Source organism: Zalophus californianus, chromosome 2 (genome assembly GCF_009762305.2).
Source record: "Zalophus californianus isolate mZalCal1 chromosome 2, mZalCal1.pri.v2, whole genome shotgun sequence".
Taxonomy (NCBI): domain Eukaryota; kingdom Metazoa; phylum Chordata; class Mammalia; order Carnivora; family Otariidae; genus Zalophus; species Zalophus californianus.
In genome coordinates this window covers 163,962,632-163,990,596 of record NC_045596.1, presented here as the reverse complement: position 1 = coordinate 163,990,596, position 27,965 = coordinate 163,962,632, and the positions used below count along the sequence as shown (strand labels likewise).

General features: G+C 42.6%; 1 protein-coding gene across 1 annotated transcript; it reads left to right on the top strand.

Annotated features, from left to right (window-relative positions):
* On the top strand, window positions 1–27,884 carry CHRNB3 (cholinergic receptor nicotinic beta 3 subunit). Its single transcript, XM_027599459.1, has 6 exons — window positions 1–136; window positions 8,591–8,742; window positions 9,791–9,835; window positions 24,410–24,519; window positions 24,744–25,626; window positions 27,706–27,884. The coding sequence occupies exons 1-6, from the start codon at window positions 82–84 to the stop codon at window positions 27,838–27,840; spliced, it is 1,380 nt and encodes a 459-aa protein (XP_027455260.1). The 5' UTR covers window positions 1–81; the 3' UTR covers window positions 27,841–27,884.
* The last annotated feature ends 81 nt before the right edge of the window (window positions 27,885–27,965 follow it).

The following is a 27,965-nucleotide window of genomic DNA, read 5'->3' as shown; positions in this document are numbered from 1 at the left end:
GTTTTCTTTTCAAAACCTCCCCTTCTGATGGAAATACTGTACTGTTCAAAAGGAAGGGGTTATCTTTCCTAAACTGACATCATGAGACTGGCAGCCTTTCTCGTCGTGTTCATCGTCCTTGGTGTCACTCCCTCAGGTAAGTTCAAGTTAAAGTAAATTAAACCTTCATCATTGTAGAATGATTTAAGCAAGGGAGGCAGAAATATGGTGTTGATAATGTTAGAATTAGAAAATGTAATGTACAGGTATCTTTAGGATGCGGCTCTAATGAGTAATTCTAGGAAATCTGCATGTTGCTAAAGAAATCATACCTATGGATTCCATCAGATTTATGCTGTTGTCATTTTTCTGGGCTATTCCTTTTGAATCATGAACTTGGTAGGAAGATATAAAAGGAGGAAAAATGTTACTGAATGCACTGAATGCTTCTCAGAATCGTTAAAATATTTGGCACAGAAATTTACTCTGTCAACATTTTTATATCATGTCTACTAATAATCACTATATCTGTGTGTAGGTACTTAATTTTATCCAATATATTCTATAGACTTATATACAAACCTTAATAAATGTGTGTGTAAGTATATTTAGTATGTTTGTATATCACAATTAAACCAAAATAGACATTACATATCTATGAACATGTGTGAGTTTTCTGTGACTATTATCCACCTGAAATTTGGAGAATTCTTAATAAAGAAAGAGGGCAAAGAAAAGGAGAGAGGGAGAGACAGATGGACAGACAGCCAAAAGAGAAATGGAAAGAGGGAGAAAATAACTGCAAAGTTTAGGGGGAAATGGTCATTTGCACCTGCCAGCTCTCTGGGTTTGGGAAACGCTTCACTTTTTATGTAACTTTAGAACACAAAGCCCTTCCCATCACAGTGGAAACCGTTTAGAGCCAGGGGCCAGATGGCTGTCCCATTAGCAGTTTGCATTTATTTCTCACTAGGATTTTTGCCATGTTTGACTATTGCTACTTTCAGATGGGGAACCAGAAGCACCGAGTGAGATTCGCCCACGTCCTGAAATAAATCCTAGATTTAATAAATTCTAGATTTCAAATCTAGGCACACACACCTGAACAGTATCATATCTTTAAAAACGTAGCCTTTCTTCATACTGAGGACCCAAAAGGAGTCCTTTCTAAGTACCGAGGGCATCGGACCCACTTTCAAGTATCACTAAATTTGATCCCTGGAGTCTGAAATGAAATTTGTCAATCATAAAAATGATAATCAACTTCTGTGTGTTTTAGCATACAATTAATATCCACAAGTCTAATGTTTTTCTGCCTTTATTTACTGTTCCATTTACTATGAAATAATTGATTCTTACCATCCTTTGCCCAGGGAAAACATCTCACTCGCAGGGGTGGTTGCATAAACCCTCTCCATTCACCTGTGTACCCCCTTCCTTGCACGGTAATGGTTACATAAGAAAATTGGGAATGGAAGGGAGCCTGGTACTCGTTCTCCATCAAGTAGGGCAAGGGCTTGGGAATGTATACTGTGCTGGGTACATCTATCACAGATCTATAATAAATCAATAACCTGTAGTCACTCTCACATTTGTGAACATTTCTAGATCCCTCGGAGTCTATTTCTGTTTGCAGATCTGTACCACCTTTCCTTAAGTTCTTTAACTTTGATACTCCTTGCAAAGGAAATAGTTTCTTTTTGTTGCCCAGAACTACCTTTTCCAAATTACAAGGGGCAACCCCTCATTTTTAGATTTCTGGCTTTGGCGGAAAGGATGACTGTGTCTGGCCATGTGACATTTCTTGTGTTGCAAATTCATGCTTTGTGTGTTTGGGTCTGCTCCCAGAAATAAGGACTGTATCTTACTCCTCTTCCCATCACTCTTACCCACGATGACATGTATTTACTCGTTCAATAAATATTTACTGAGGATCTACTGTATCCTAGGAACGAGTCCAGCATGGGGGATGCAAGAGGGAAAAAACAAAGTCATTCAAATAAACTCTCACACTAGCAAGGATCCATCCAATATTTATTATTTATTTCACCCCGAGGGCTAGTTCTGAGTGTTGACAGCAGAGGCTAACATATTTGTGGCATGATTTCTTTTTGACAAGGTAGTGATAATGGAAGGACAAAACCAAAATATACCAGAAGGTGTCTAAACAAAAAAAATGTGTCTCTCCCAACCATGTTTGCTGAGGTTTAAAAGTCTTCAATTACTTCTTTACTCTCTTAGCGAAGGATAAGCAATGATGTTTTCTTCAATAAAACCATAAATAAGCGTGTGAGTTGTCATCAGTTATTTATACCTCAGCGTGCATGAACTTGTTACCTGATGTCTCCTCTGTTGCAGTAAATGGCAGCCAGGAGCAAAGTTCTCCAATTAATGGTACATCTTAAACATGACCTCTTTTTTGTGTCTTCAGAATAGCAAGTATTGGGCATAATAGATCACATTTTGTGGCTGTTTCATGGGCATGAAATCCTAGAAGCATAGGGTGTGTGCGTTGGTAAGGGCTTACCAATCATCCACATTCTGTTTTTACTGGGAGAGGTTAAATGCCTTGCTTAATTAAGATCGCCTGGTTTGGAAACAAGACCAGAACTCATGTCTCTAAATCTGAGTCCAGTGGCTCTCAATGTTAAATAAATATTTGTTGGGTTCTCGTTTTAACAGTAACGAGTTTGGCAAGAGACTCAGCATCCAGAGCCAAGAGCAGAGTGCCCTCCTAGAGCACTTTCCCAGCCTGAGTTCCACATGGAAGAAATTGCTAGAATCAGGCAGAGAGCTCTCCCTCCGTCTGATCACTTGCATGTGCTCTCCCTCTCGTTCTCCCTCTTCTTGTCCTCCACCTGCGGAGTTGCTTATATAGTCCCAAGAGAAATATTTTGACAAAGAAAAAAATAAGACAAAGATTAAGTAGAGAGAGGGAGAGAAGAAAGGGGGAGAATTGGGATTTGGGGGAACAATGGTGACAAGCTTTAACAACAAGCACATATCCTCTGGAGATGTGCATTAGACTACGTGTGTGTGTGGAGGGGGTGACGGGGGTTGCAAAGCAGGACCTAATGCAAGGAGATGTGAGAAGAAGATGGTCAAGTCTGAAGCAGGACTGCTCCTACTATAAAGCCTTGGGTGTCCACCTCCAAGGAGAGTGACCACAGTGCCCATCCAAGAGGTACCCAGGGCCAAGTTCAACTGCAGCAGAGGGGGACTGAGTAGGATTATGGGACACCACCACCAGTGTTGAGCATCTCCCTATCACCAAACATTATCTGTGACCTGGCTTTAGAATATCATTCTTCCTGGCGATAGATTGCTTTCAACAACAGTAAAGTATTTTTGGTAAATACAGTGCTAACAACAACACAGCAACAAAAAAAGCAAAAACAATAAATAATGTGTCCACAGACATGAATTGTTGACAGGTTTTATGTGGCCATAAAGTAAGGAGACCACAGCATAGGGAACAGTCTTTTTGCCTCCTCAGTCCTCCAAGGATGAGCTGGTGGAAAGATCGACAACCTGGGAGTCAGAAAACCACACCCACCACATATTAGCTGGGTTGACCCTGGGTAAGTCACTCCCTCTCTCTGCACCCCAGGATCTTCGTCTGTAAAAGGAGGGGCTTAGATCATCTTAGAAGTCCTTTCCAGCTCCACTGCCTTCACTTCTTCATCATTTCACTTGTCCTTCCTCTTTCATGCTGAAATTATTTATGAATACAGATGCTCTCCCATCCCTCCCCATCCAGAAGCTGACTTTGGGAAATGTAAGCACCCACTCAGGGAGTCACTTATCTTCTGACATCAGCTTCCCAACTTGTCCGTGTATTGCTGAGATATATCTTAGAATACCAGTCTTGTCAAATTTGTTTAAAATACAAGTCCATTTGCAAAAATTTGGTTTACACACGTTTCAGGAATCCATTTATTCCTTAAAACAGAGACCACTTGTCCTGGAAATCCTGGACAACATCTGTGATTCTACCCCCTCTGGAGCAGTGAGCTGAACTCACTCTGCCTCCTTCCCCTGTGCATGGAAAGTGCTGTTAGAGCCTCTTTGCATTTGGTTCACTCACCAAACGTCATCGAGTATTTACTGAGGCCCTAGCCTCAAAGAATCAACAGTGGGAGCACTTTCCCTTTCTTATCATGTTCTATTTTACAGGAAGGACCAACCAGAGACATTTCTAGGGCATCTCTGCATCTGCTCCAATAACATCAATGACTTCAACTTTTATTTGGGGAAGCTGAGGCAGGTTGAAGATGTTGAGCAGAAAGCATTGAACCTTTGGCCTTTTTTTTTTTTTTTTTTTTTTTGGTCAGATCTGTTTTGGTCAATACAGATTTGTGCTGTCTTAGACAGCTCGGGCTGCCATAACAACACACCACAGACTGTGTGGCTTACCAGAAATTTATTTTCCCACAATTTGGAACCTAGAAGTCCATGATCAAGGTGTCAGCAAGTTTGGTTTCCGGTGAGAACTCTCTTCCTGGCTTGGAAACCGCTGCCTTCTGGCAGTGTCTTCACCTGGCTTTTCCTCATGCCTGCATGGAGAGAGAGCTCTTTCGTGTCTCCTCCACTTCTTCTAAGGACACCAGGCCGATTGGATTAGGGCCCCACACTGATGACTTCATTTAGCCTAAATTATGTCCTTATAGGTTCTATCTCCAAAGATAGTCACACTAGGGGGGAGGAGGGGAGGGCTTCAACACAGGGATTTGAAGGGACACAAGTATTCAGTCCATAACAGCCTGTGCAGATTTACCCTTTTTGCTCCTCGATTCAGACAGCAGCTCACCTTCTGACATTGGCCGAAGTGGGTAAAACATACAAAGGTCTCTGAAAGAACAGATCTGCTTATTTCCCTTTGGAGCCGGGGAAAGAGCAGGGATCCAGCCATTCTCATGGAGGGTGTAGCTTTGAAGGTGGCAAGTGCTGGGGATTGTCAAGGTCATCATTTTAGAAGATCCCTCCCAACGGGCAACTCCACCTTCCTGCAAATTGATAGTCAAATTGTCCTGCCAGGAAAGGAAGCTCAAAAGTACAGTTTCTGTTCTCAGGATTCTTCTCTCAAGTCCAGAATTATAATGGCAGGGTTGTCCAAGCTAAGAAGTCTGTGTGTGTGTGTGTGTGCGCGTGCGTGCACACACACGCTTGTGTTGGTTCAGACATCATGCAGGTGTTCTCAGGCTTCCTGGAGCATCTCCATCCATTGTGAGATGGTGTCGTAAGTAATTAGTTCTCACTGGCCTGAACTGGAACACGGGTTGTCGGGGAGGGCAGAACTCTGGTGCTAGGACCACACTCAGACGCGTGTAGCAATGGGTCTAACAGCTTACCCCAAAGGTGTGCTTTTCTCACACACCAAAAAATTTGGAGGCAGGCAGTCCTGGGCTGGTTGGCGGTCCTATAGTGCTCTCAGGGACCCAGGATCCGTCTGTCTTTCTTATGTGTGGAGCTTTCATCAGGCTGTGTGAGGTACCTGTGGGGCCAAATCCCTAGACACCGTGTTCCAGCTCCAGGCCGGAAGGATAGAGAGCAAAGGGCGAAGGATGAAAGGTGAAAGGGGCAGGTCGGACGGAGTCTGTCCTCTTCAACAGTATTTCCTACAAACCTCGCCCACCGGCTTCTGTTTGTATCTGAAGGGGCCGACGCATAGGGCACATGGCCATCCCTAGCTGTGAGGGAGCCTGAGAAGGGAACATCTTAAGCTGGCACCATGCAATCCTGAATAAATTTAGCATCTGTTACCAAAAAAGAAAGGACAAACGGGCTGTTGAGCAGGGAACCAGCAGTCGTTGCCATGGTGACCATGAAACAATATTCTCCTTATGGGAGGGCTGCTCGCAAGGGGGAAGGCCGAGGGGGGACCGCTGTGGCCTTCCTGCCTCTCTCTTCTCCCAAGCAATTCAGCTCTGGCCCAAACTTTCCAAACACCACTCAGCAAACAGAACTCAAGTAGCTCACTGCATTGCCACACAAGTGTTGGCTCAGCAGCCACGATGTGCCAGACCCCACAGAGTTGGGAGGCGGTGGTCAGGAAGGTTTCTGGGAGCGCCATTTTCCCATGGGGCAGACAGACAATAAGCAAAGACACGTATAATATGTGCAAGGGCTCCGATGCAGGATAAAGTACCATCAAGGGGATAAAGTGTGAGGAGGGATGTTTAGACTGTGTAACACAGAATGACCTCTTCAAGGAGATGTGACATGTGAGCAAAGATGGGACAAAATGAAGGAATGAGCGTCGGGTTATGGGGTCTCTACAGGGCAAGAGCCTGCCCCAAACAGAAGCACACGGGCATGTTCTGGAAAGAGCAGATGGGCCCAAGGACCTGAGGAGGTGGGCTGAGGGAGGAGTGGGAGAGCGTAGGGGCCCTACACAGCCAGAGAAACCATGGTAAGAACATGAGATGTCTCTTCTAGGTTTGATGGGAAGCCATTTGGAGGGTTTGAGCAGGAACTGACATAATCCTCTTCAGCTTGTAAGAGATGGCTCTAGAGCGGAGCAGAAAATGAACTATAAAGGGGGCACGGGTGGAAGCGATGTGGAAAGCAGCGCACCAATCCGAAAGTTGATGGAGTCTGTAACTTGGGCAGGACAAACGGGGATGGTGGAAAATAATCAGAGTAACGATGGATTTTGAAGGAAGTGAAGACCGGATGTGGGGTAGGAAATTCGTGAAGTGCAGCCTGAGCAAGTGAACAGCCTGTCCCTCAGAAAGCTTCGGGGAATTTCAACTGCCACCCTCCCCTACACTTCCAGTAAGGTTTTAGGACATTTACAGAGTGCTGCCCTGGCGGCCACCCAGCTGACCTGCTCCTTAGCGTAGCTCTGCTCGCTGAAAACAGCTGAAGTAGCAGAGTTTCAGAACAGTTAGCTCTTTAAATAAATGAGCACAAACGGAAGTCACAGCTCGCTCCATCACTCATTTGCATTTTAATACGCTTTTTAGACAGAGAACGGGGTGCGGGCAACCTGAGTATGTAACCCATCTTAGGGACACCTCTGTTCACCCCTAGGAGCATTGAGTGGGTTTCAATTTACTTATTTTGTAACTGGAGGGACAGATTTCCAGTGACATAATAAATAGGTCACAGAGATGAAAAGTATGGCATAGGGAATATAATCAATAAGGTGGTAATAATGTTGTTTGGTGACGGGATGGTCACTACACTTATGGTGATGAGCACTGAGTAATGTATAGAATTGTTGAGTCATTATGTTGTACACCTGAAACTAATATAGCACCGCACGTTAATTATACTTGCATTTAAAAACAGAGTGGATTTTTAATTTCTACTCCCTTAGTAAAGCAAAGGCCTATGCACATACAGGGAATGTTTGCTCTTCTTCCTACTAATAATCTTTGGGTCTTGATTGGGTAAACTTTGGGGTGTGTCTTGCATGTGATCATTGCCCATCATGTGTCTCTCAGTGGGAAAAAAAGTTTTCTTTGGTAAATCACACAGTGCAGAATGAGTTGTTTAGGAGATATAATAAGGTGCTGAATATACCACAAGAGGGGCTATATCCATTTTTTTAAAGATTTTATTTATTTATTTGACAGAGGGAGACACAGCGAGAGGAAACACAAGCAGGGGGAGTGGGAGAGGGAGAAGCAGGCTTCCCACTGAGCAGGGAGCCCGATGCGGGGCTTGATCCCAGGACCCCGGGATCATGACCTGAACCGAAGGCAGACGCCTAATGACTGAGCCACCCAGGCGCCCCAAGAGAGGGGCTATATTCAAAACAACAGCAACAAAGCCTCCTTGCTTTAAATTTCATAGCATAACACTTTTGAAAAGAAACAAAACTTATCTCTAGACTCTAGACCATTTCTTCAGCCTGAGGGTCAAAGCTTGAAATTAGGGTGTTTCGTAGGCTCTCAGACATAGGGGTGGAGAAAGGTGTTAAAACCTGGTTGATGACCAGGGAAGGTCTTTATAAGGGAAGACTTCCTCAGGAAGAAGGCAAGGGAACAAAAAGCCCAAGGGATGTGGTAGGTGTTCAGTGGATATGTGCCAAATGCGTGGAAAATGGCCCCAACATATTCCTTTCATTGGTTCATTCATTAAATAGATATAACATGCGTATGTGCTATGGGCAGGCACTGTTCTAGGCACTGGATAAACATCATCAAGTAAAATGGATACAGTGCCTGCCATCATGGAGATCAAGGGAAGGATGAACAATGACAAATTCACAACACATTGCAGCAAGGGACATCATGGAGTCAAATAGGGTACAGTGGTGGACAAATCACACGTGGGCAGAGACCATGTCTGTGAGGAGGTGGCATCTCAGGTGAGATGTGAGGTAGACGGTAAACGGGTGGCTGTAGGGAATTCTTTGGGGGTCAAAGTGCTGACCTCACGGTGGGAAAATCCCGCGAGAGTGCGAAGCTCTGGGTGAAGCATAGAGTCTGCTTTCAGCCGTGTGTTGTGGGCATGGAGAATGGTTCAAGAACCCTTGTACACTCAAAGCTGCCTTTGCTGCACTAGGCCGTGTAGACTATACGAAGGTTCAGGCTTTAGAATGCTAAACCAGCCATTACGCCTTTCCCATTAATTCGGGTTTCCCTCATGATTCTTACAGCCGCTGCAGGATTCAGCTCAATAGCTGAAAGTGAAGATGCCCTCCTCAGACACTTATTCCGAGGTTATCAGAAATGGGTTCGCCCTGTATTAAATTCTAATGACACCATAAAAGTATATTTCGGATTGAAAATATCTCAGCTCGTAGATGTGGTGAGTAATCCTTGGCACAAAGCTGAAAAGAACATGTATTTCTTAACCTGTTTGTGAGTCTAAGATTTTATTTTGTTTTCTTTCCCCATGTCTGCCATTTCCATTTTAAAAATAGCTTACTGTGAGAGAAAAGCTGCCCCAAGAGGCCAGTGAAATGACCCGAGGGAGGAATGAGAAGTGTCATGGAGTAAATTTTCATTGCGGCACTATTTGTGTGGGACCTTTGGCTGGGGGGCGGATGTGGTGGCTGGGACAGGCATTGCCCCTGGCGGGTTGGCTGAGCACCAGGACGAGCACCCAGGGAGAAGCAAGGGGTGGGAGAGAAGGCAGAACTGAGCCGAGGGCTCGTCAGGGTCCCCCTGGCTGATTCGGTGTCACCTGGACTGCAGATTGGGTGAGGGCTGCCAGGGGTATTGACAGGGAGAGAAGGCAGATGATGCTGGCACCCCAGTGCCTGGCAACCCCATCACCCTCCTGAATCCCCCCAGGACCCCGCAAATTCCTCTGGCCCCACCCATACCTTAGCATTCTCTGCTAATGTTCCTGTTGGGCTCCCACTTCTGCCATGATTGCGATCCCAGGAAATCAGTGAATTTTAAGAAGCCCATTCTGCAAACTCATCCTGCTGTGCTCCACAAAGTTCCAGAATAATCCCCCCATATTGCCCCAATCCCCTGCCCCACCACTGGCACACTCACCCACCCCAGCTAACTCGATGCCCAAGGAATCCTTCTAGAAAATCACGCAAAACCAATCTCTTATTTAGCTAATGTTCATCCTACTTCGCCACCTTTCTGGGCTATGCAATTTTAGATAAATATCACCACAAGTAACTGCTACTTGCTTTAATTATTATTTTTTATTTTAAGCAAAATATGTGTAATATTTTAGGATCCCATGCCATTTAACTGTGCTTAAATTGAGACTCCTTTACACTTTGAATGCCTCAAATGTATGTGTCAGAGAGCTCTTTCTGACAAAAAAAAAAATTCTAAAAGACAACTTCACTTAATTTGAATTTACATCTTCCTAATTATCACTTTCTTAGGATGAAAAGAATCAGCTGATGACAACAAATGTGTGGCTCAAACAGGTAACTGTCAATCCAAGCATTGGGTCTACTAACCTAATTATTTCCATGCTTTTCTGTTTAGAAAGACACCCATTTGAAAAACAATTATTTTACAGAGCATATTGGTTTCCTTGGGGAGATATGTGGGAATGGTTGGGAAGGATTTATTATTTAATTTTCTTTTGCGGGAGGTGGAGAGCAGCTTCTGGAAGCTCGGAGGCATGCCTGGAGGGGACTCTCTGACACCCAGGCCTGGGTGCTGCTCCCTGGCTACTTGGAGAAGGGGGGGAAAGCTCCAGAGTGCCACTTTCCCCCCACTAGGATACCACAACTGGAGCAGGCAATCATCAATCCTAAACTCTCCCTCATCCCCACTGGTCCTCCGTGGGAGGAACCCGCCCCTAGTGTTTCCCGTTCCTCCCTAGAAAGAGAAAACAGGGAGGACAGAGGGCCTCTCATCAGCAGTTTCAGAACAAAGTGAAGCCCCAAACAAAATAAGGAATACACGTTTTCCTGGTATAACTAAAAAGGCATTTTGAATGGGTTCAGCTCTCTGCTTAGATGATTGCTTTTAGCTCGACTGGAGCCTGTTTCCTAAAACCGAGGTGTCCGTTCAGAGGAGCTTGTCCTATAATGTTCAGGAAATAACTATCTTTCAAAGCCCAATTTTGCATGTGTGATGGAAAGGAGAAAATATTGACACTTCTTTGATAGGAGGTGAGAATTTGGTCCCCCTGTTTGTTTTTCCTTGCTGTTGTTATTGTCAGCAATTACTTGTTTTCTCCTGAATGTCCAGATATTGCCTAATCTCCCATAGACTTAAAATCTTCCCGATGAGGAATCTTAAATATCTCACTGAATTTTAACATACGTACATAATATTTTTGTTCGCTTATATTGAAATAAGTTAATTACCTATTCAGGTTCAGGAGACATCGTTCAGTACTGCTAAGGGTTTATAGGAACAGTGGACCAAGATCGTAGGGAGATTCCCTGGGCTTCCTTTCTGTCATATTTGTCCCACCCAAAAACTTTGGTCAGAGTTACTGAATTATTCTCATTTTTACTACTCTCTATTCCTCTGATTCTTTAATTGGTAGGTATGTTAGCAAGTTATGAAATAGATCTGTGCATTATTTTACTTGCAAATAAAGATGTCCAGGAGAAAATAATAAGCTGGTAATGTAGATAGAAAAATACAATTCAAATAAACATATTTTTCTGTATACCCATCTCCTTCCTCAGTGATGTATCCCACTTTTCCAACTTAGAGACTGTGGAATTCAGAAGTATTTTGAGTTAATAAAAATCAGTAAGAAGTGCTGTATTTGAGCTTGCAGGGGAGAGAATAAAAACTTTTAAAGTTCAAATGGGTTTAGGAAGTTAACAAAAATAAAACAAAAAACCTCTCACTGCCTCACACACACTGCTCCTTGAGATTAAGCTTTTATTAATCTCTCACATAAAACAGTGGTCCAGAGACTCCTGGCCTTTAATATTTGGCACTTTTCACTTTGCTTGAGATTTTGAAAACACGAGGTCATTTCAGTAGAAGTGAATGAGAAGCCACAGCTCCTCAGACCTTAACTACAACTGAGGAAGTGACTTCCAGCAAAGTTGTGCCACCAGAATCACTGTGGCCTGGTGAATGCCTCCAGGTCAAGCCAGAGTCAAAACCTAAACATCTCCAGAACCCAAAACAGAGCAAGAGAAATCCAAAGGGATGGGGCAAGCTGATGCTTGGAAAAGCCAGCCTGATGACTTAGGTTCCCATTTTTTAGAAGTAATGAGGATAATAATAAACTTTTTTTTTTCATTAAAGTCTGGTTGGCACACAATGTTACATTAGTTTTCAGGTGTGCAACATGGTGATCTAACAAGTCTGTACCTTATGCTGTGCTCACCACAACTGGCCCTCCCATCGGTCGCCATACATGCTATTCCAATGCCATTGACTACATTCCCTATGCTGTGACTTCTTCATTCCAGAACTGAAAGTCTGTACCTCCTATCCCTCTTCACCCATTTTGCCCATCCCCCTCCAACCTCCCCTCAGGCAACCATCACTTTGTTCTCTTTATCTGGATCTGTTTTTGCCTCTTTGTTTGTTTGTTCATTTGTTTTGTTTTTTAGATTCCACATATAAGTGAAATCATATGTTATTTGTGTTTCTCTGTCTGATTTGTCTCACTTAGTGTAATACCCTCCAGGTCCATCCATGTTGTCACAAACGCCAAGATCTCATTCTTTTTTACGGCTGAGTAATATTTCATTCTATATATACACCACATCTTCTTTATCCATTCATTTATCAATGGATATTTGGGTTGCTTCCATATCTTGGCCCTTGTAAATAATGCTGCAATAAGCATAGGGGTACATGTATCTTTTTAAATTGGTGTTTTCATTTTCTTTAGGTAAATACCCAGCAGTGGTATTACTGATCATATGGTACTCTATTTTTAATATTTCAAGGAACCGCCATGCTGTTTTCCACATTGGCTGCATCAGTTTGCATTCCCACCCACAGTGCACGAGGGTTCCTTTTTCTCCACATCCTCGCCATCACTTGTTATTTCTTGTCTTTTTTATATTAGCCAGAGAATAATAGACTTTCATTTGAAAAGGGTTGTCATCTCTCTTCTCTCATTTACATTTCTCAACTCTGAATTCGCACAGCAGGTATCACACTACCCCAGTTTACAGAGACAGAGGGGGTCCAGGAATTCATCTGGCTAGAATCTGGATTTCCCCAGTTAGGGCCTTCTCTGCCATATCCAGTCTCTGCACTAACCATCAAGCCCTGCTTCTAAAGCACTGAAAGAGCCAAAGTAGAAGAAACCTCTGTACATTTCATAGAACCACAGAGAATGCTATCAAAGCTATTCTACACACACAGATTGGATTTGGAGTGCAAATATCATGATAAATATTAGTCAACAACACAGCCACAATTGGTTGTGCTATGTTATGGCACAACCAATGAGGTGTATGTGCTGCTGAAGCAAGCACAGGACACAAAAAAATGTGGAAGCAAAAAAAAAAAAAAGATGATTCTGTTAGCATGGTGGCAGTCAGGGAAGGCTGCATGGGATAAGAGGTGTTTGAGCTCCATCATATGATGTATATGTATCTTTTTATTTCTTTTTAAGATTTTATTTTTAAGTAATCTTTACACCCAACACAGGGCTTGAACCCATAACCCCAGGGTCAAGATGATCCATGTTCCACTGACTGAGCCAGCCAGGTGCCCCTAGCTTTTTAAAACTACAAAGCTAAAAGAAAGGCAAAGGGTAAAAGAAAAGAGATGATAAAGGCTAAAAGAAAAGAGATGCTAAAAACAAGATAAGATTGATGTTAAAAACCATGGGTGTTTTATACACATCTCAGTTTTAGAGTAGCTAATAATAACACCTAAGAGTTAATTGAGCACATACTAAGTGTTGAGGTGCTCTGCATGGGTGTGTCATAGGAATGAACTCAGTTCATTCTCACAGCCACATTATGAGGTAGGTTCTATTAGGATCCCCACTCTGCAGATGAGAAAACTGAGCGTTAGAGAATTGGAGTGACTTGTCCGAGGTTGGGCACTGTTAACTGAAGTCAGGTCACATGAAGAAATCCTTCCGTTGCCTTGGACAAGGGAGCGGATGGAAGATGTCCAGTGCTCCACTCAGTGCTGTCCCTGTGGAGACTAGTTCCTTCCTAGTCCTTGTCTTCTAAGGTTTTGGTGCCTCAGCTTCTGGGACATCTGATGGTCTAGAAAGGCATTTAGGAGAGAATGAAGTAAGGATTCCCTCCATCTTGCATTCATTCCATGGGGTTTATGGAGAGCCTACTAAGTGTCAGCCACTCTGCTACATCCCGGGTATATGAGGAGTAAAATACAGCCCTGCCTTCAAGGAGAGGATAGAGCATTACTTGTGTAGAAAATAATGACTGTCATATGATAAACACCATAAGGAAAATCTGCATGAGTACTGTGTCACTACAAAAATGACAACGAGACAGGGAGAACATCAGGGAATGCTTCCAAGGGAGGGGATATTTAAGTTAGGTCCTCCAGGATCAATAGAAGTTCTGCAAGCCAAAAAGGTAGAGAAGTTATGAAGCCCTGTATACTCTTCCCAATCGCATAACTTCCCAAAGCTCTCATGCCAGAGCAAACCTACGGGAAACTCCCCAGCCACCCCTGTATGCCTCAGTCAGAATAAAGATGGAAACGATAAACCCCTGTTCTTTTCTGGACACTGAAAAATGCTCCCTGACTCATATCACGGAGAGAATAAAACTCTTCGTACTTAAAACAAAAACATGTTCCATGTAGTTTCCACAACTGAGATGCTTGGTATTTAATTCCAATTCTTCTGTCTTACCCTCTATTTCCATAGTTCCCCTTGGGTATATTTAGACACTCTTCCTCCATCCTCTTAACCAAAGACCTTTATCAAGCACAAATTTAGTGACATCCTGAGAAAGTCCTCTCTGTGGAGCTATTTTTATTTTATTGATTTTATTTTGGAAACTCATTTGTCTTCCTCCTTCCTACTTCCAGAAAGTAATCAAAACCCTATAAATCATAAATAGATTATTAACACTGACTCACTAAAACTACATGAGAAAGTACTTAATGCTTCGCCACTCAGATTCTGCTCCATCATATTCAAGGTTAGGAAAACTCCATCGCAAGCACCTTAAAGGCAAATGGGAAATGAAACCACCTTTTCTTTAATGATAAAGTGTTGAAAGCTTGGCCTAGACGCGATCATGTGAGTAATCACTAAGACAACAGATGTCAAAATTACTCACTCAACAAGCATTTACTGAGCACCTACTATGCACCGGGCACTTTGTAAGATGCTGGACCGTCGGGTGTAAACACCAATAAGACAGTAAGATTCTGAGTGATCCGGCTTCACTGTAGCTGAGAGCACTTTGCTGTTCTACCCCCTTCATTTTCCCAAGGAAAATAAAACTGCCTGAATGTCTGCCAAGGCCAACATCACAAAGTAGCCTTGTCTCTCCAACAGCTGATTCCCGTTTTAGACCAACAAAAAGTTCAGCAAACATATGCAGGCCTCAGAGGCTAGATCCCTGGCGCTGGTCTCAGAGGAGAAATCAGAAACAAACCTGCCATGGAAGGCTCAGCCTTGCTGTAAAGGTCTGGGGGATCTTCCCAAAGTCTAATTACCTTCCACAACCTGCAATGGCACCTACAAGTCTGTGAATGTATCTCCGACCTTTACTCAACACCTTAGTTTCCTTTCTTCTCCCAGCCACACTCGGACCTTAGCACAGGAGGCCAGTTTGGTGGATGCTGAGTGAGAATTGAGCAGGAATTAGGAGTTAGGAATCAGAAATCCTGCTACGTAAACTTGGGCAAGTCATTTTGCCTCTCGGACTCTCAGTCTCTTCATCTACAAAATAGAGGCGATGCCTAGCTCACAGTGTTAACAGGTGAAATGCGATCATGTGTGTGAATGCAACTGGTACCTTATCTGGGGCGCAGTGGGGACTCAATCAATGTCATTTCCTGCCGCCTCCTTTGGAGGCTTTTTCATCCTTAATGACAAATCCCATTTCTTGGCCCTGACAACTCATGGTTATAATGGGAATATGAGACATATCATATGTCATGTTGTTGCCTTTAAGATTAAAATGTATGAACATTAACTTGTTTTATGAATTTCACGCTTGAGGGCGCCTGGGTGGCTCAGTCGTTAAGCATCTGCCTTTGGCTCAGGTCATGATCCCAGGGTCCTGGGATCGAGCCCCGCATCGGGCTCCCTGGTCAGCGGTGAGTCTGCTTCTCCCTCTCCCACTCCCCCTGCCTGTGTTCCCTCTTTCGCTGTGTCTCTCTCTGTTAAATAAATAAATAAAATCTTTAAAAAAAAAAGAATTTCACACTTGAGGGCACCTGGGTGGCTCAGTTGTTAGGCATCTGCCTTCAGCTCAGGTCATGATCCTGGGTTCTGGGCTCGAGCCCTGCGTTGGGCTCCCTGCTCAGCAGGGAAGCCTGCTTCTCCCTCCCCCTGCTCCTGTGCTCTCTCTCTCTCTCCCTCTCAAATAAATAAGTAAAATCTTAAAAAAAAAAGAATTTTACACTTGATTTTAAGATAACTGAGGATCCCGGGGATGCCCCAGAGGCTACAAGTCAAGGCACTACTTGTTCCTTACTATCTTTTGGTCTTAGTATTAAACTAAGAATATTTAGGAGAACTTTTTTGTGGTAAAAAAGTCTTTGATTTAGGTTTAAAAGAAATTTGGTTCTGGAAAATAGCTAGACATTTAAGAGTGGTATTTCAGATAACATATGTAAGAAAAGACAATTTTAAGGGAATATATATGATATGGATTTGAAATTGCACTTTTCAGAATTAAGAAATCTATTTTTCCATATTTTTTCTTAGTCACAGATTAACTTTGCCCTTTGGCCCTGACATATCCTGTGCTCTCCCGTTTCCTGCAATGACTCAGCTCTCCACCCAGGAACTGCTTCAAGGTAGAGCTGGTGTTTGTAAAGGGCTTTGAGAATCTTGGCTGGAACATGCTATATGAACACAGGATATTATTTCTAATCTCTTACTTGAAAAAGGGAGAGATAGGAGATTAGTCTCCAGATGCCCTTAGGGTTTCAGGGAGAACAGGAAGTAACAGAAGGTCTCAGAGCTGCTTAGCAAGCTAGAGGATGGGGGCTCTGAATCCTTACCCTGACACTCTGACCTAGCACACATTGTCGTCCTGGGGCATGGGGCTCTGTCCACACCGTGATGGATGCATATGTTGATAGAAATTCAGGGAAGCCCTCTGGGCAGACGTGTCAGGGAGAACATCTCTGATTCCCCAGGTCTGGTTACAGAAGGACAACTCGCAAAGGAGTACAACCGGTAGAGGACCATACAGGTGGGGAACTCAGGGCTTCTGACTCTAATTCGGTGCTCTTGCTCTTCTGGGTACTCCAAAGTAAGCAGTATTGACCAAAAGTCCCACCTGTCCCCTTTCTCTTTACTGGTCAGGAATGAAACCTAGGGGACACCTGGGTGACTCAGTTGGTTAAGCGTCTGTCTTGGGCTCAGTTCATTGTCCCAGGGTCCTGGGAGTCTGCTTCTCCCTCTGCCTGCCGCTCCCCCTGCTTGTGCTCTCTCTCTCTCTCTCTCTCTCTCTCTCTCTCTGTGTCAAATAAATAAATAAATAAACTCTTAAAACAACAACAAAAAAAGGAATGAAACTTCAATCACTTTAGATCTCTTTATGTCCTCCTTGAGGATTCAATGCACCCCTCCTTCACCGTTCACTCATTTCTGCTCCAGCGCCTTCCCGAGCCCCCTTCTTCTCCCTGCCCCACACCACCACTCACCGCTCCTCCCTACCCTTCAGGTCTCCTCTTTTGAACGTTGTCTCCTGAGAACTACCTTCCCTGTCCACCCTGCTGTTCCCTGCCATTATACCCAAACTGCACTCCCTTCAGAGCAATGACCACAAAACGTGCTCATTTGTTTCTCATTGTCTGAGGCGGCCCTAGGCTGGGAGTCCAGGGCAGCAGCGGTGTGCTCCGTGTGAGCACAAGCCTTGCATACTTGTGGAATGCATTATTCCCCCCGAACTGTGAGCCCAATATACCACCACCACTCTGTTCTCTCTGGCTGCAGCTGTCCATCCTGTGGTTGGAGACCTGGTAAGCAAGGCAAATCTTTCTGACACAAAAATCCCACACCCTAGGGCTTGCCCTAGTCCCCTTAGAACAGTTTCTAAAATCAGGTATGTGTTGGCTGGGATTTGCAAGAAGCCAGGGGGTCCCAGCATCATAGCTGTCTACCTTCTCTGCAGGGTAGAACAAGGCACAGGAAAAGATGGCTATGCCTAGAGCAGAGAGGAAACTGGATCCAGGAAGCAGGCAATTTTGTTCGCAGCAATCTTTACGTTCCAGATGGAGGAAGTGTGAGATTGGACTCTGTGGCTGAGCTCACCAACATTGTCCACTCAAGACAGAGCCAGCTCATAACAGCACAGTTCCAGCCAACCTGCCTGAGTCTGTGTCTGCCCCAGGGCTCACTGCCTGCCTGCCGGCCAGAGAGCTGCTCAGATTCTCCCAGGATCAGCTGAGAACCTTTTAGTTGTACATGAGAGAGAACCGAACCCAGACTGGCTTCAGCAAAAATAGAATGTATTGGCTTACACAGTCTGGAAAGTCCCAGGACAAGGCCAGCATTAAATGCAGCTTGACCCAGGGGCTCAAGCAATATTCCCAGGGATGGTCTTCCCTCTGAGTGTCTCTGGGGTCCTCGTCCTCTGGGTGACCCCATTCTCATGTTAGCCCGTCTCCAGTGGCAGCAAGGTGGCTGTATCAGCTTCAGCCTCAAAGTGCTTCCTATGTTCAGATTCAGCAGGAGAGAGAATGGCCAGCCTTTTTTCCAGTGGTTCCAGAAGCTTCATGCTATCTCACTGTTTCCCATTTGGTTACCTGCTATCTCTGAAGATCACAGTGGGCAGGTATGAGGTGCAGCCCCACTTCTGCAGCAGAAGGAAGAGCCAGATCCACCCACAGCTGGTGGGTGACAGTGCAGTAAGGGGGTTCCCCAAGAGGAAACTGGGGTGCTCTTACCAGGAGAAAGGCAGGTGAACTTGAGGCAACAGGCAGTATGTGTCCACTTTATTCCCGAATTCATTTTTCTCCTCTTTCTATAAACAGCTCTTGACATGCCACACCCTTCTCCAACAAAGCCTTGCCTAAGCGGAAGTCAGCCGAAGTCTCCTGTTATTAACAGTTCATCTTTATCCCATAATTTCTCTCCCCTTGTTTGTCCATGAACTTGGACACAGTGTAACATGCTTATTTGTATAATTCCTCCACTTTTGGACAGATATTTCACCATTAAGACCAGACAGATTTCCTGTTGTTATTGTCTTCATTTTCTTTTTTTAACAGAGGAAAAGATGGAATAAGCTACTGTTTTAGCCTGAGTACAGAGTCAGTAAGCCTTATAGTGAGATCAGCACTGGAAACATCGTTGAAAGCTGAGCCATAGGAAGCCTGATCAAACAGTTGACACAAGTTCTTCCACTGTAAGGTAGCATGGGAAGAGGGGAAAGAGCGCAGGGTGTGGCTTTCAGGGTACCATGGCACACCTCCAGGGGGTGCCCTTCACATCCTGGTCAATGTGGAAGGCACCTCCTAGAGTTGTGATGCCAGGCATACCCAGTCATATGCAGCCGACTTGATCCTGTTTTCTCTGCTGACCAGCTGTGTGGCCTGGGACAAGTCACTTGAACCCTCTGAGCCACAGGTGCCTCATCTAGTAAAGCACTAATAATAGGTCATTTGTAGGTTATTGAAGAAATTAGCATTAATAAATATAAAGCACTTAGGCCAATGCCTGGCACATCATCAGCACTAACTTTTATACTTTTCTATTTTTATCTTATTATCAGCATAGCTACAAAATAGTAGGTTTTTAATGTATGCTACAGTTGTATAAAATAATCATATAAACATTCCCAAACAAAAGCATTCCCACTGCTAAGAGGGAAATATATGGGTTGTTTCCTCTCTTGTAATTAGCCCAGACCTGCGTTTGATATCTGGTGAATTATTGGAATGTGTTTTTTACATCTACACCAACAAATATTGTTTTAAAAATGCTTCAGTAGCAAAAGCACAAATGTACATGTCACCTATTTCACTGTCTTCATCTTTTCTCAAGGAAACCTCACTGTGTTTTTATTTGAATTCAAACATCAGGAAAACGGTTAGAGCAACACTTGCCAGTGCATCCTTATTTTTGTAAGGCAGCGGTCTACCTATTTTTCCTTGTATAAGAAGAAAAAGTATTATATAAAACTAATACATCAAGACTATGTGGGGTGGATCCCAAGAATGCAAGGCTGGTTCAACATTTGAAAATCAGGGGCGCCTGGGTGGCTCAGTCGTTAAGCATCTGCCTTCGGCTCAGGTCATGGTCCCAGGGTCCTGGGATCGAGCCCCACCTCGGGCTCCCTGCTCCGCGGGAAGCCTGCTTCTTCCTCTCCCACTCCCCCTGCTTGTGTTCCCTCTCTCGCTGTGTCTCTCTCTGTCAAATAAATGAATAAAATCTTTAAAAAAAAAATTTGAGAATCAATCAGTATAGGGGTACCTAGCTGGCTCAGACGGTAGAGCATGTGACTCTTGATCTTGGGATCTTGAGTTCGAGCCCCATGTTGGATGTGCAGCCTACTTAAAAAGAAAAAGGAAAAAAATCAGTCAATATAATTCATCTTATGAAGAGATTAAAAAATAATCATGTAATCATCTCTATAGAAGCTGAAAAGCTTTTTATACAACTCAAGATCCATTCGTGATTAAGAAAAAAAATCTCGGGGAGTCTGGGTGACATGGTTGTTGAAACCAACTCTTGATTTCAGCTCAGGTCGTGATCTCAGGGTCGTGAGATCCAGACCAGCATAGGACTCCACACTTGATGGGGAGTCTGCTTAGTATTCTCTCCTTCTCCCTCTCCCTCTGCTCCTCCCCCACCCCCGCCGCCCCGCTCACGCTCTTTCTCTTTCGCTATTTCTCTCAAATACATAATTAAATAAATAAACTTAAAAAAAAACAATCTCAGCAAACTAGAAATAGGAAGACGCTTTCTTTTTTTTTTTTAAGATCTTATTTATTTATTTGAGGGGGGGAACACAAGCAGGGGGAGTGGGAGAAGGAGAAGCAGGCTCCCCGCTGAGCAGGGAGCCTGACATGGGGCCGGATCCCAGGACCCCAGGTTCGTGACCTGAGCCAAAGGCAGATGCTTAACCAACTGAGCCACCCAGGCGCCCCAGGAAGAATCTTCCTTAATCAAATAAAGGGCATTTATGAAACCCAGCAGCTAACATAATACTTAATGGTGAATAACCAAATACTTTCCACCTGACATCAGGAACAATGCAAGGATATCTACTCTCCCACTCCTATTTAATGTCATACTAAAGGTCCTAGCCAGTGACTTAAAGCAAGAGGAAAAGAAAAAAACAATAAAAGGCATTCGGATTGGGAAAAAAGAAATAGAAGTTTTTATTTGTAAATGATGTAATTGTCTATGTAGAAAATCTACCAAAAAAGTTCCTAAAATTAAATGAGCTTAAATAAGTTCACAGGATATACACAAGGTCAATATACAAAAATCAATTGTTTATTCATATTCGAGCAATGAACAATTGGATTTTTTTCCTTAATTTCAAAGTACCATTTACAATAACATCAAAACAACAGGATCTCTCTCTCTCTCGCTGTGTCTCTCTCTGTCAAATAAATAAAATCTTTAAAAAGGGGGGGGCGCCTGGGTGGCTCAGTCGGTTAAGTGTCTGCCTTCGGCTCAGGTCATGGTCCCAGGGTCCTGGAATCGAGCCCTGCATCGGGCTCCCTGCTCGGCAGGGGGCCTGCTTCTCCCTCTCCCACTCCCCCTGCTTGTGTTCCCTCTCTTGCTGTGTCTCTCTCTGTCAAATAAATAAATAAAATCTTTAAAAAAAAACAACAACAACAGGAAATACTTAGGTATAAATCCAACTAAATATGTGCAGGGTCTATAAGCTGAAACTACAAAACACTGATTAAAAAACATCAAAGACCTAAATACATGGATCGAGAAATGATTTTCCTGGGTCAGAAATTTCAATATTGTGATGTCAGTTCTCCCCAGACCAACCTATAGATTTGAGGCAATCACAATTAAAATTTCAGAAGGATTTTTCTTGTGGATAACCACAAACTGATTTAAAAATTTATACAGAAAAGCAAAGGAACTAGAATAGCCGAAATGATTTGGAAAAGGAGAATACAGTTGGAGGACTCACATTACGGGACTTCAAAATTGACCAGAAAGTGATGAAGGTTAAGAGAGTGTGGTACTGGGGAAAGGAGGGACACAGATTAATGAAACAGAACAAAGAGCCCATAAATAGACCCACACAGTTTACGGTTAGTTGATTTTTGACAAACATGTATAGGTAATTCAATGGAAAATGTTTAGTCTTTTCTACAAAAGGTGCAGGAATGATCGGACATCCATATGCGACAAAATCCAAAAAACTCAACCTCTATTCACACCGTAATTAAAAAATTAACTCAAAATGGACTTTAGATCTAAATGTACAACCCAAAACTATAAAATCTCTAAAAGAAAACATGGGAGAAAATCTTTGTGACCTTGAGTTAGGCAAATACTTCTTAGATATGACATAATTCCTAAAAGATAAAAATGGTAAAATAAACTTCATCCGAGTGTAGAACTTCTGTCTCGTTAAAGACATTGTTTATAGAGAATTAAGAAACCACAGACTGTGGGAAACTATTTGCAAATCAAATATTTGACAAAGGGCTTTTATCCAGAATATATAAAGAAGTCTAAAAACTCGGTAATAAAAATATGCAAAAGATTTAACAGCCACTTAGCCAAATAAGATGTATGGGTGGCAAATAAGCACATAAAGAGATGCTCAACATCATTTGTCATTAGGAAAACTCATATTAAAAAACCGTAATGAGATACCATGTCACAACTCTTATAATTAAAATAAAAAATAAGACAATACCAAGTACTGGAGAAGACACTAAAGAACTGGAACTCTCATACATTGCTAGTGGGAATGCAAAATGAGACAGACACTCGGGGACACAGTTTGGCAGTTTCATATGAAGTTGAACGTACACTTATGATATTGCCCAGCCATCCCACTCCTGGGTATTTATCCAAGAGAAGAAAAGAATGCTTTTCACTCAAAAAGCTGTAGAAAATGTTTATAGTGGTTTTACTTGTAATCATTAAAAACTAGAAGAATCCAAATATCCTACCTGGAGAATGGATAAATAAACTGTGGTATATTCATACAAGGGAATACTACTCACTAATAAAAATGAACAAATCACTAATATAGAAGAATCTAAAATGCATTATGGTAAGTAAAAGAAATCAAGATCGAAAGGCTCTCTACCCTGCGATCAGTTCTATCGATATGACCAAAGGCAACATTATAGGATCAGAAGGTGGATCCTGGTTGCCAAGGGGTGGGGGATGGGAGGAGTTGATTACAAAGGAGCAGCACAGGGAAAACTTTTTGGGCAACAGAGTTATTTTTGTATCTTGATGGTGTTAGTGATTATAAAACTGTTTGCATATAGAACCATACACAAAGAGTGAATTTTATTGTATGTCAATTTCTAAAGAAAGTAAATGAAGTGAAAGTGAAACAAACAGAAGGTGCTATTCTGAGTTCCTTTTAACATTTCTGAGATTCAGACCTGCTGCTGGTACTACAAGTCTCCTTAGCAGGAAACAAATTATTCATAGGAAGGAAAATATATTTGCTTTTCAAAATGGGCAGAGGAGGAGGAAGAGAGTACCAAGTAAACACGGTAAATACTTTATTAGTTTGGGCTCTTAAACTGTCAGTCTTCATATGCATGCTTTTCCATAAATAAGCATGCAATCTTTTATCCTTTAGATTGTAGTTTTTTAATGACCCACATCCTTTTCAATTTGTTTTTCAAGGATCAAGCCTCACAAATATTGTCTAGGATAGATAACGTCTCGTCTGGGGTGTATGGTCTCATACTTTTTCAGGCATCATGCATATTTTAATACTTTACCATCTAGTGAAGTTACCCATCTGCTGACTCCTGATTTTTTAATGACAGGAAGGCTTGCATTGCACACACCCTTCAAACTTTCTGAAATGTCATTTAATATTATCCTACATCATTACTCAGCTGTCTACATGAGGACAGTGGGATAGAAGAATTTAATTTTCAGGTCAGATTTCATAAGATTCTGGACCCAAATCTTTTTAAGAAAGTCCACTTCTGCTGTAATTGGATCAACTATATATCATCCTCTTGCCCTTCATAATCCAATCAATTAGTGGTCAGGTCTGTTAATCGGGGTCCATTAGCTCCTGTAAAACATGCTAAATGATTTCATTCTATTATGAGGAAAAATACATGAGCATCTGGAGGCTAACAATATTAGGAATATAATTTAAAACTGTAATTGGGTGGTCACAAAATAAATTCAGATTAGAACTTAAAAGGAAATTCTTGGAAAATATTTTTTCATTGGATTAAAGTTATAATGTCATCAAGACCAGTCAGTGGATACTGGATGTTTCATATTAACAGTGGGTGGATGTTTGTTCAAGACTCTGGAGTGATATTCAAAATTGTTTGTACCCATTATCATTAAAATATCACTGGACCAACTGTCCTAGAATAAACTGAGTTAGATCTATCATTTCTTTTCTTTCACTTCTTAAGAGAAAATAGGCTGAAAAAAAATAGATCACAAATCAGTGGTGTTTGTTGCTGAGACTCTTCACTGGGAGGCAGATCTATGGCAATTTTGGAAATCCCAGGTAGGATGGCTGTGTGGGCCTGGGCAAGATCAGAGGCCAGACTGCCTCAGCCTGCATCCTGAGAAGGGTAGCGAGCCACAGGTAAGGTCATAAGATCTAAAACGGATGGATTTCCCTTTTTAAAGAAAACACTTGATTAGTAAGTTAACATAAACTTGAAGATTCCAAAGTCTAATACACTGACTTTTCAGAATAAAATTACAGTACGCTGATTTGGTGCAGGAATGGACAGACCACAAATTACGCTGGAATCCTGATGAATACGGTGGAATTCGTTCAATTAAAGTTCCATCGGAATCTCTCTGGCTTCCCGACATAGTTCTCTTTGAAAAGTAAGTATCCCGGAAGAAATATACCCTGGTTCTATTAGGACCAGCGATGGAAAAGCCTGACTTTGGCAAAAGAATTAAGAGAAATGTATAACTTTGAGTAAGAGGAGAACCGTTTCTTTCTGAAATAATGTTTGACTCTGTGGTAGGAAAGTAATAAAAGGCAAACAGTAGAGGGAGGGGTGGGCAAAGACCCCAGTCATGAGTGTTCGACTCTTTTACCGCAGTGCTGATGGCCGTTTCGAAGGCTCCCTCATGACCAAAGTCATCGTGAGATCCAACGGCACCGTCATTTGGACGCCCCCCGCCAGCTACAAAAGCTCGTGCACCATGGACGTCACGTTTTTCCCATTCGACCGGCAGAACTGCTCCATGAAGTTCGGGTCGTGGACTTACGATGGAACCATGGTTGACCTCGTTCTGATCAATGAAAATGTTGACAGGAAGGACTTCTTCGATAACGGAGAATGGGAGATACTCAATGCAAAAGGGATGAAGGGCAACAGGAGAGACGGTGTCTACTCCTACCCGTTCATCACGTACTCGTTCGTCCTGCGCCGCCTGCCCCTCTTCTACAGCCTCTTCCTGATCATCCCCTGCCTAGGGCTGTCTTTCCTGACAGTGCTTGTGTTCTATCTCCCTTCCGACGAAGGGGAAAAGCTGTCCCTGTCCACCTCGGTGCTGGTTTCCCTGACCGTGTTTCTCTTAGTCATTGAGGAAATAATCCCCTCTTCCTCCAAAGTCATTCCTCTCATTGGGGAGTACCTGTTGTTCATTATGATTTTCGTGACCCTGTCGATTATTGTGACAGTTTTCGTGATTAACGTTCACCACAGGTCCTCTTCCACTTACCACCCCATGGCCCCCTGGGTGAAGAGACTCTTTCTGCAAAAGCTTCCTACATTGCTTTGTATGAAGGACCACGTGGATCGCTACTCTTTCCCAGATAAGGATGAGAGTCAACCAGTAGTGAAAGGTAAAGCTCTAGAAAAAAGGAAACAAAGACAGGTGAGTGATGGAGAAACAGTTCTTGTTGCTTTCTTGGAAAAGGCAGCTGATTCCATCAGATACATTTCAAGACACGTGAAGAAGCAGCATTTCATCAACCAGGTGAGTGCACTGGTGTTCATCCCAACGCCTCCACCGAAGCATGCAAAAACCAACGTTCTCTTATCTCTTTACAGCCAAATGCTGGCATTGTTTAAATGTGACACTATTAGCTATCTGTTTTTCACGTGTAAAATGTTAAGCAAGCCCTGAGATGAGAAAGAATTTTAGTATGGATTTTTAGGAAGCAGTTCACAGAAACAGAAGGAGCAAAAGTAAAGCAAATGCAGACTAAGCACCATTCCTTATAACTAGACTTGATTCTATTTAAAATAATTTAATTCTACATTTTAAGTTGGTTATCCTGGTCTCTGGTAATGTATCTCTCATTTTTAGTGCAATGATGGTTATTTCTATCTGTAGTATTTGGAAATAAAAGAGCAGAATTAGATTTTGGGATTAATATAAAAATATAGTGTTCCAACAGATATTTTGGTGAGGGAAAAGGGCATAGTTTTTAGCTTACAGATTAAAAAAAAAAGTGTGGCGAGAGTGTGGATTTCAGACCCAAGACAGTCATGGATTCAGATCGTACCTGCTGCTTAAAACAAGTTATAGGCCAATTTACAGCGTTCAATTACTCTACTCTAAAATCGGTGAAAATTAGTGCCAAGAGCCTGATCCCATAAACAAAATTATGAAAGAATTTTTTTTAAAGATTTTATTATTTTTGACAGAGAGAGAGCCTACAAGCAGGGGAAGCAGCAGACAAAGGGAGAGGGAGAAGCAGGCTCCCAGCCGAGCAGGGAGCCCGATGTGAGGCTCAGTCCCAGGACCCTGGGATCATGACCTGAGCCGAAGGCAGACGCTTAACTGTCTCAGCCACCCAGGCACCCCTATGAAAGAATTTTTAATTAATTAATTAATTTAATTTAATTAGCTGACATAGAGTACATCATTAGTTTCAGATGTAGTGTTCAATAATTCATCAGTTGCATATAACACCCAGTGCTCATCACATCATATGCTGAAAGAATTTTTTTAAAAGAAATATCCTCTATATTTTATCTAGACACTACCTAGTATGTTCTCTCTTACTATTTGTTGTGTTTTTCATCCACTGAAAAACATTTTTAAAGCATTAGGGAAAATGCTGCTATAGAACAAACATTTCGGCTCTTCTTAGGGCTGTTTGTTGTTGTTTCTTTACATCCTTTAAACATTCTAATTCAAAGATTCAGAGAGCCTTTTAAAAAATTACAAAAGTAACACCTTATCAGGGTAAAGAATTTGGAAAATACAAAAAGTATAAACAAGAAAATTAAAATCATTAATAATCCCACTACTTAAGGTTGGCACTTTAAACATTTCAATGTGTCTTCTTTGTGTTCTTCCCCCAAAGTTTTACTCCTAAACCTCTGTGTGTGCAGAATGCATTCAGGTTCCACATCAATACCTGTGTCCCCTCTAAAACTCCTGTTAGGTTCCATCTTTATAAAACCCCCATATAATAGAAACAGGACATTTCTTTTCCTTCGGAAGAGAACTGACCCCTGTCCTTCACACCTCTCACCTTGTTCCTGCTCTGACCTTGTTCTTATAGTGTATTGCCCACTGTGCCTCAACTTCCCTTCCTCCAAAGGGACTCAGTCTCCCCTCTCCCTTACGGATTGCTGTCCTGGCCTGATCACTTCTCCTCCCCGGCAGTTTCCCGGCATTCCAGAGATGTAGCAGCCAAACCCACATGCAGAGTGGAAGATGAGAAGTCTTGTTATATTGGGCCATGAAAATGCTTAATTTATAAGTTTGTGATTCATTTCTTATGTAGTATCAGGAAGATCATAGTAACAGATACTGGCTTTTTATGTGTGTAAAAATCAGGCTTTTCCCATTTTGATCAGTATTGTTTACAAATACATACATGATTCTGTTGTTTCTATTTCACATCTTCAATGTCGAAAGTGTTCACAGGCTAGTAAAGTCACGGGGAGAATCTGAGCCTACGCTGCAGGGGATGTGTTAGGTGCATTTTGAAAACTGAAGTGCTGTACATCTGAATATTACTCTTTTTCAATCCCTTGAAATGAATTCAGAGCAGTTGCCCTGCAGCTTGAATGGAAGGCATCTTTTTCTCTTTTGCAGGTGGTACAAGACTGGAAATTCGTAGCCCAAGTTCTGGACCGAATCTTTCTGTGGCTCTTTCTGATAGTGTCAGTTACAGGCTCTGTTCTGATTTTTACTCCTGCTTTGAAGATGTGGCTCCATAGTTCCCACTAGCAATCCAGAGCCATCTAAAATACCATAAAGACAAAATCACGCCTTAGAACTGACCTCCAGCTAGCATGTACATACAGTATCCAAATGCATGAGCTTCTTGGAAGGGCCTGTATGGGACTCGGGGA

What these genes read in the sequence shown, in the direction of transcription:
- CHRNB3 (XM_027599459.1), top strand. Translation starts at nt 82, where the DNA reads ATGAGACTGGCAGCCTTTCTCGTCGTGTTCATCGTCCTTGGTGTCACT. An exon ending in CAAATGTGTGGCTCAAACAG is followed by an intron (nt 9,836 to 24,409) that starts GTAACTGTCAAT and finishes GATTTGGTGCAG; the next exon opens with GAATGGACAGACCACAAATT. An exon ending in GACATAGTTCTCTTTGAAAA is followed by an intron (nt 24,520 to 24,743) that starts GTAAGTATCCCG and finishes CTTTTACCGCAG; the next exon opens with TGCTGATGGCCGTTTCGAAG.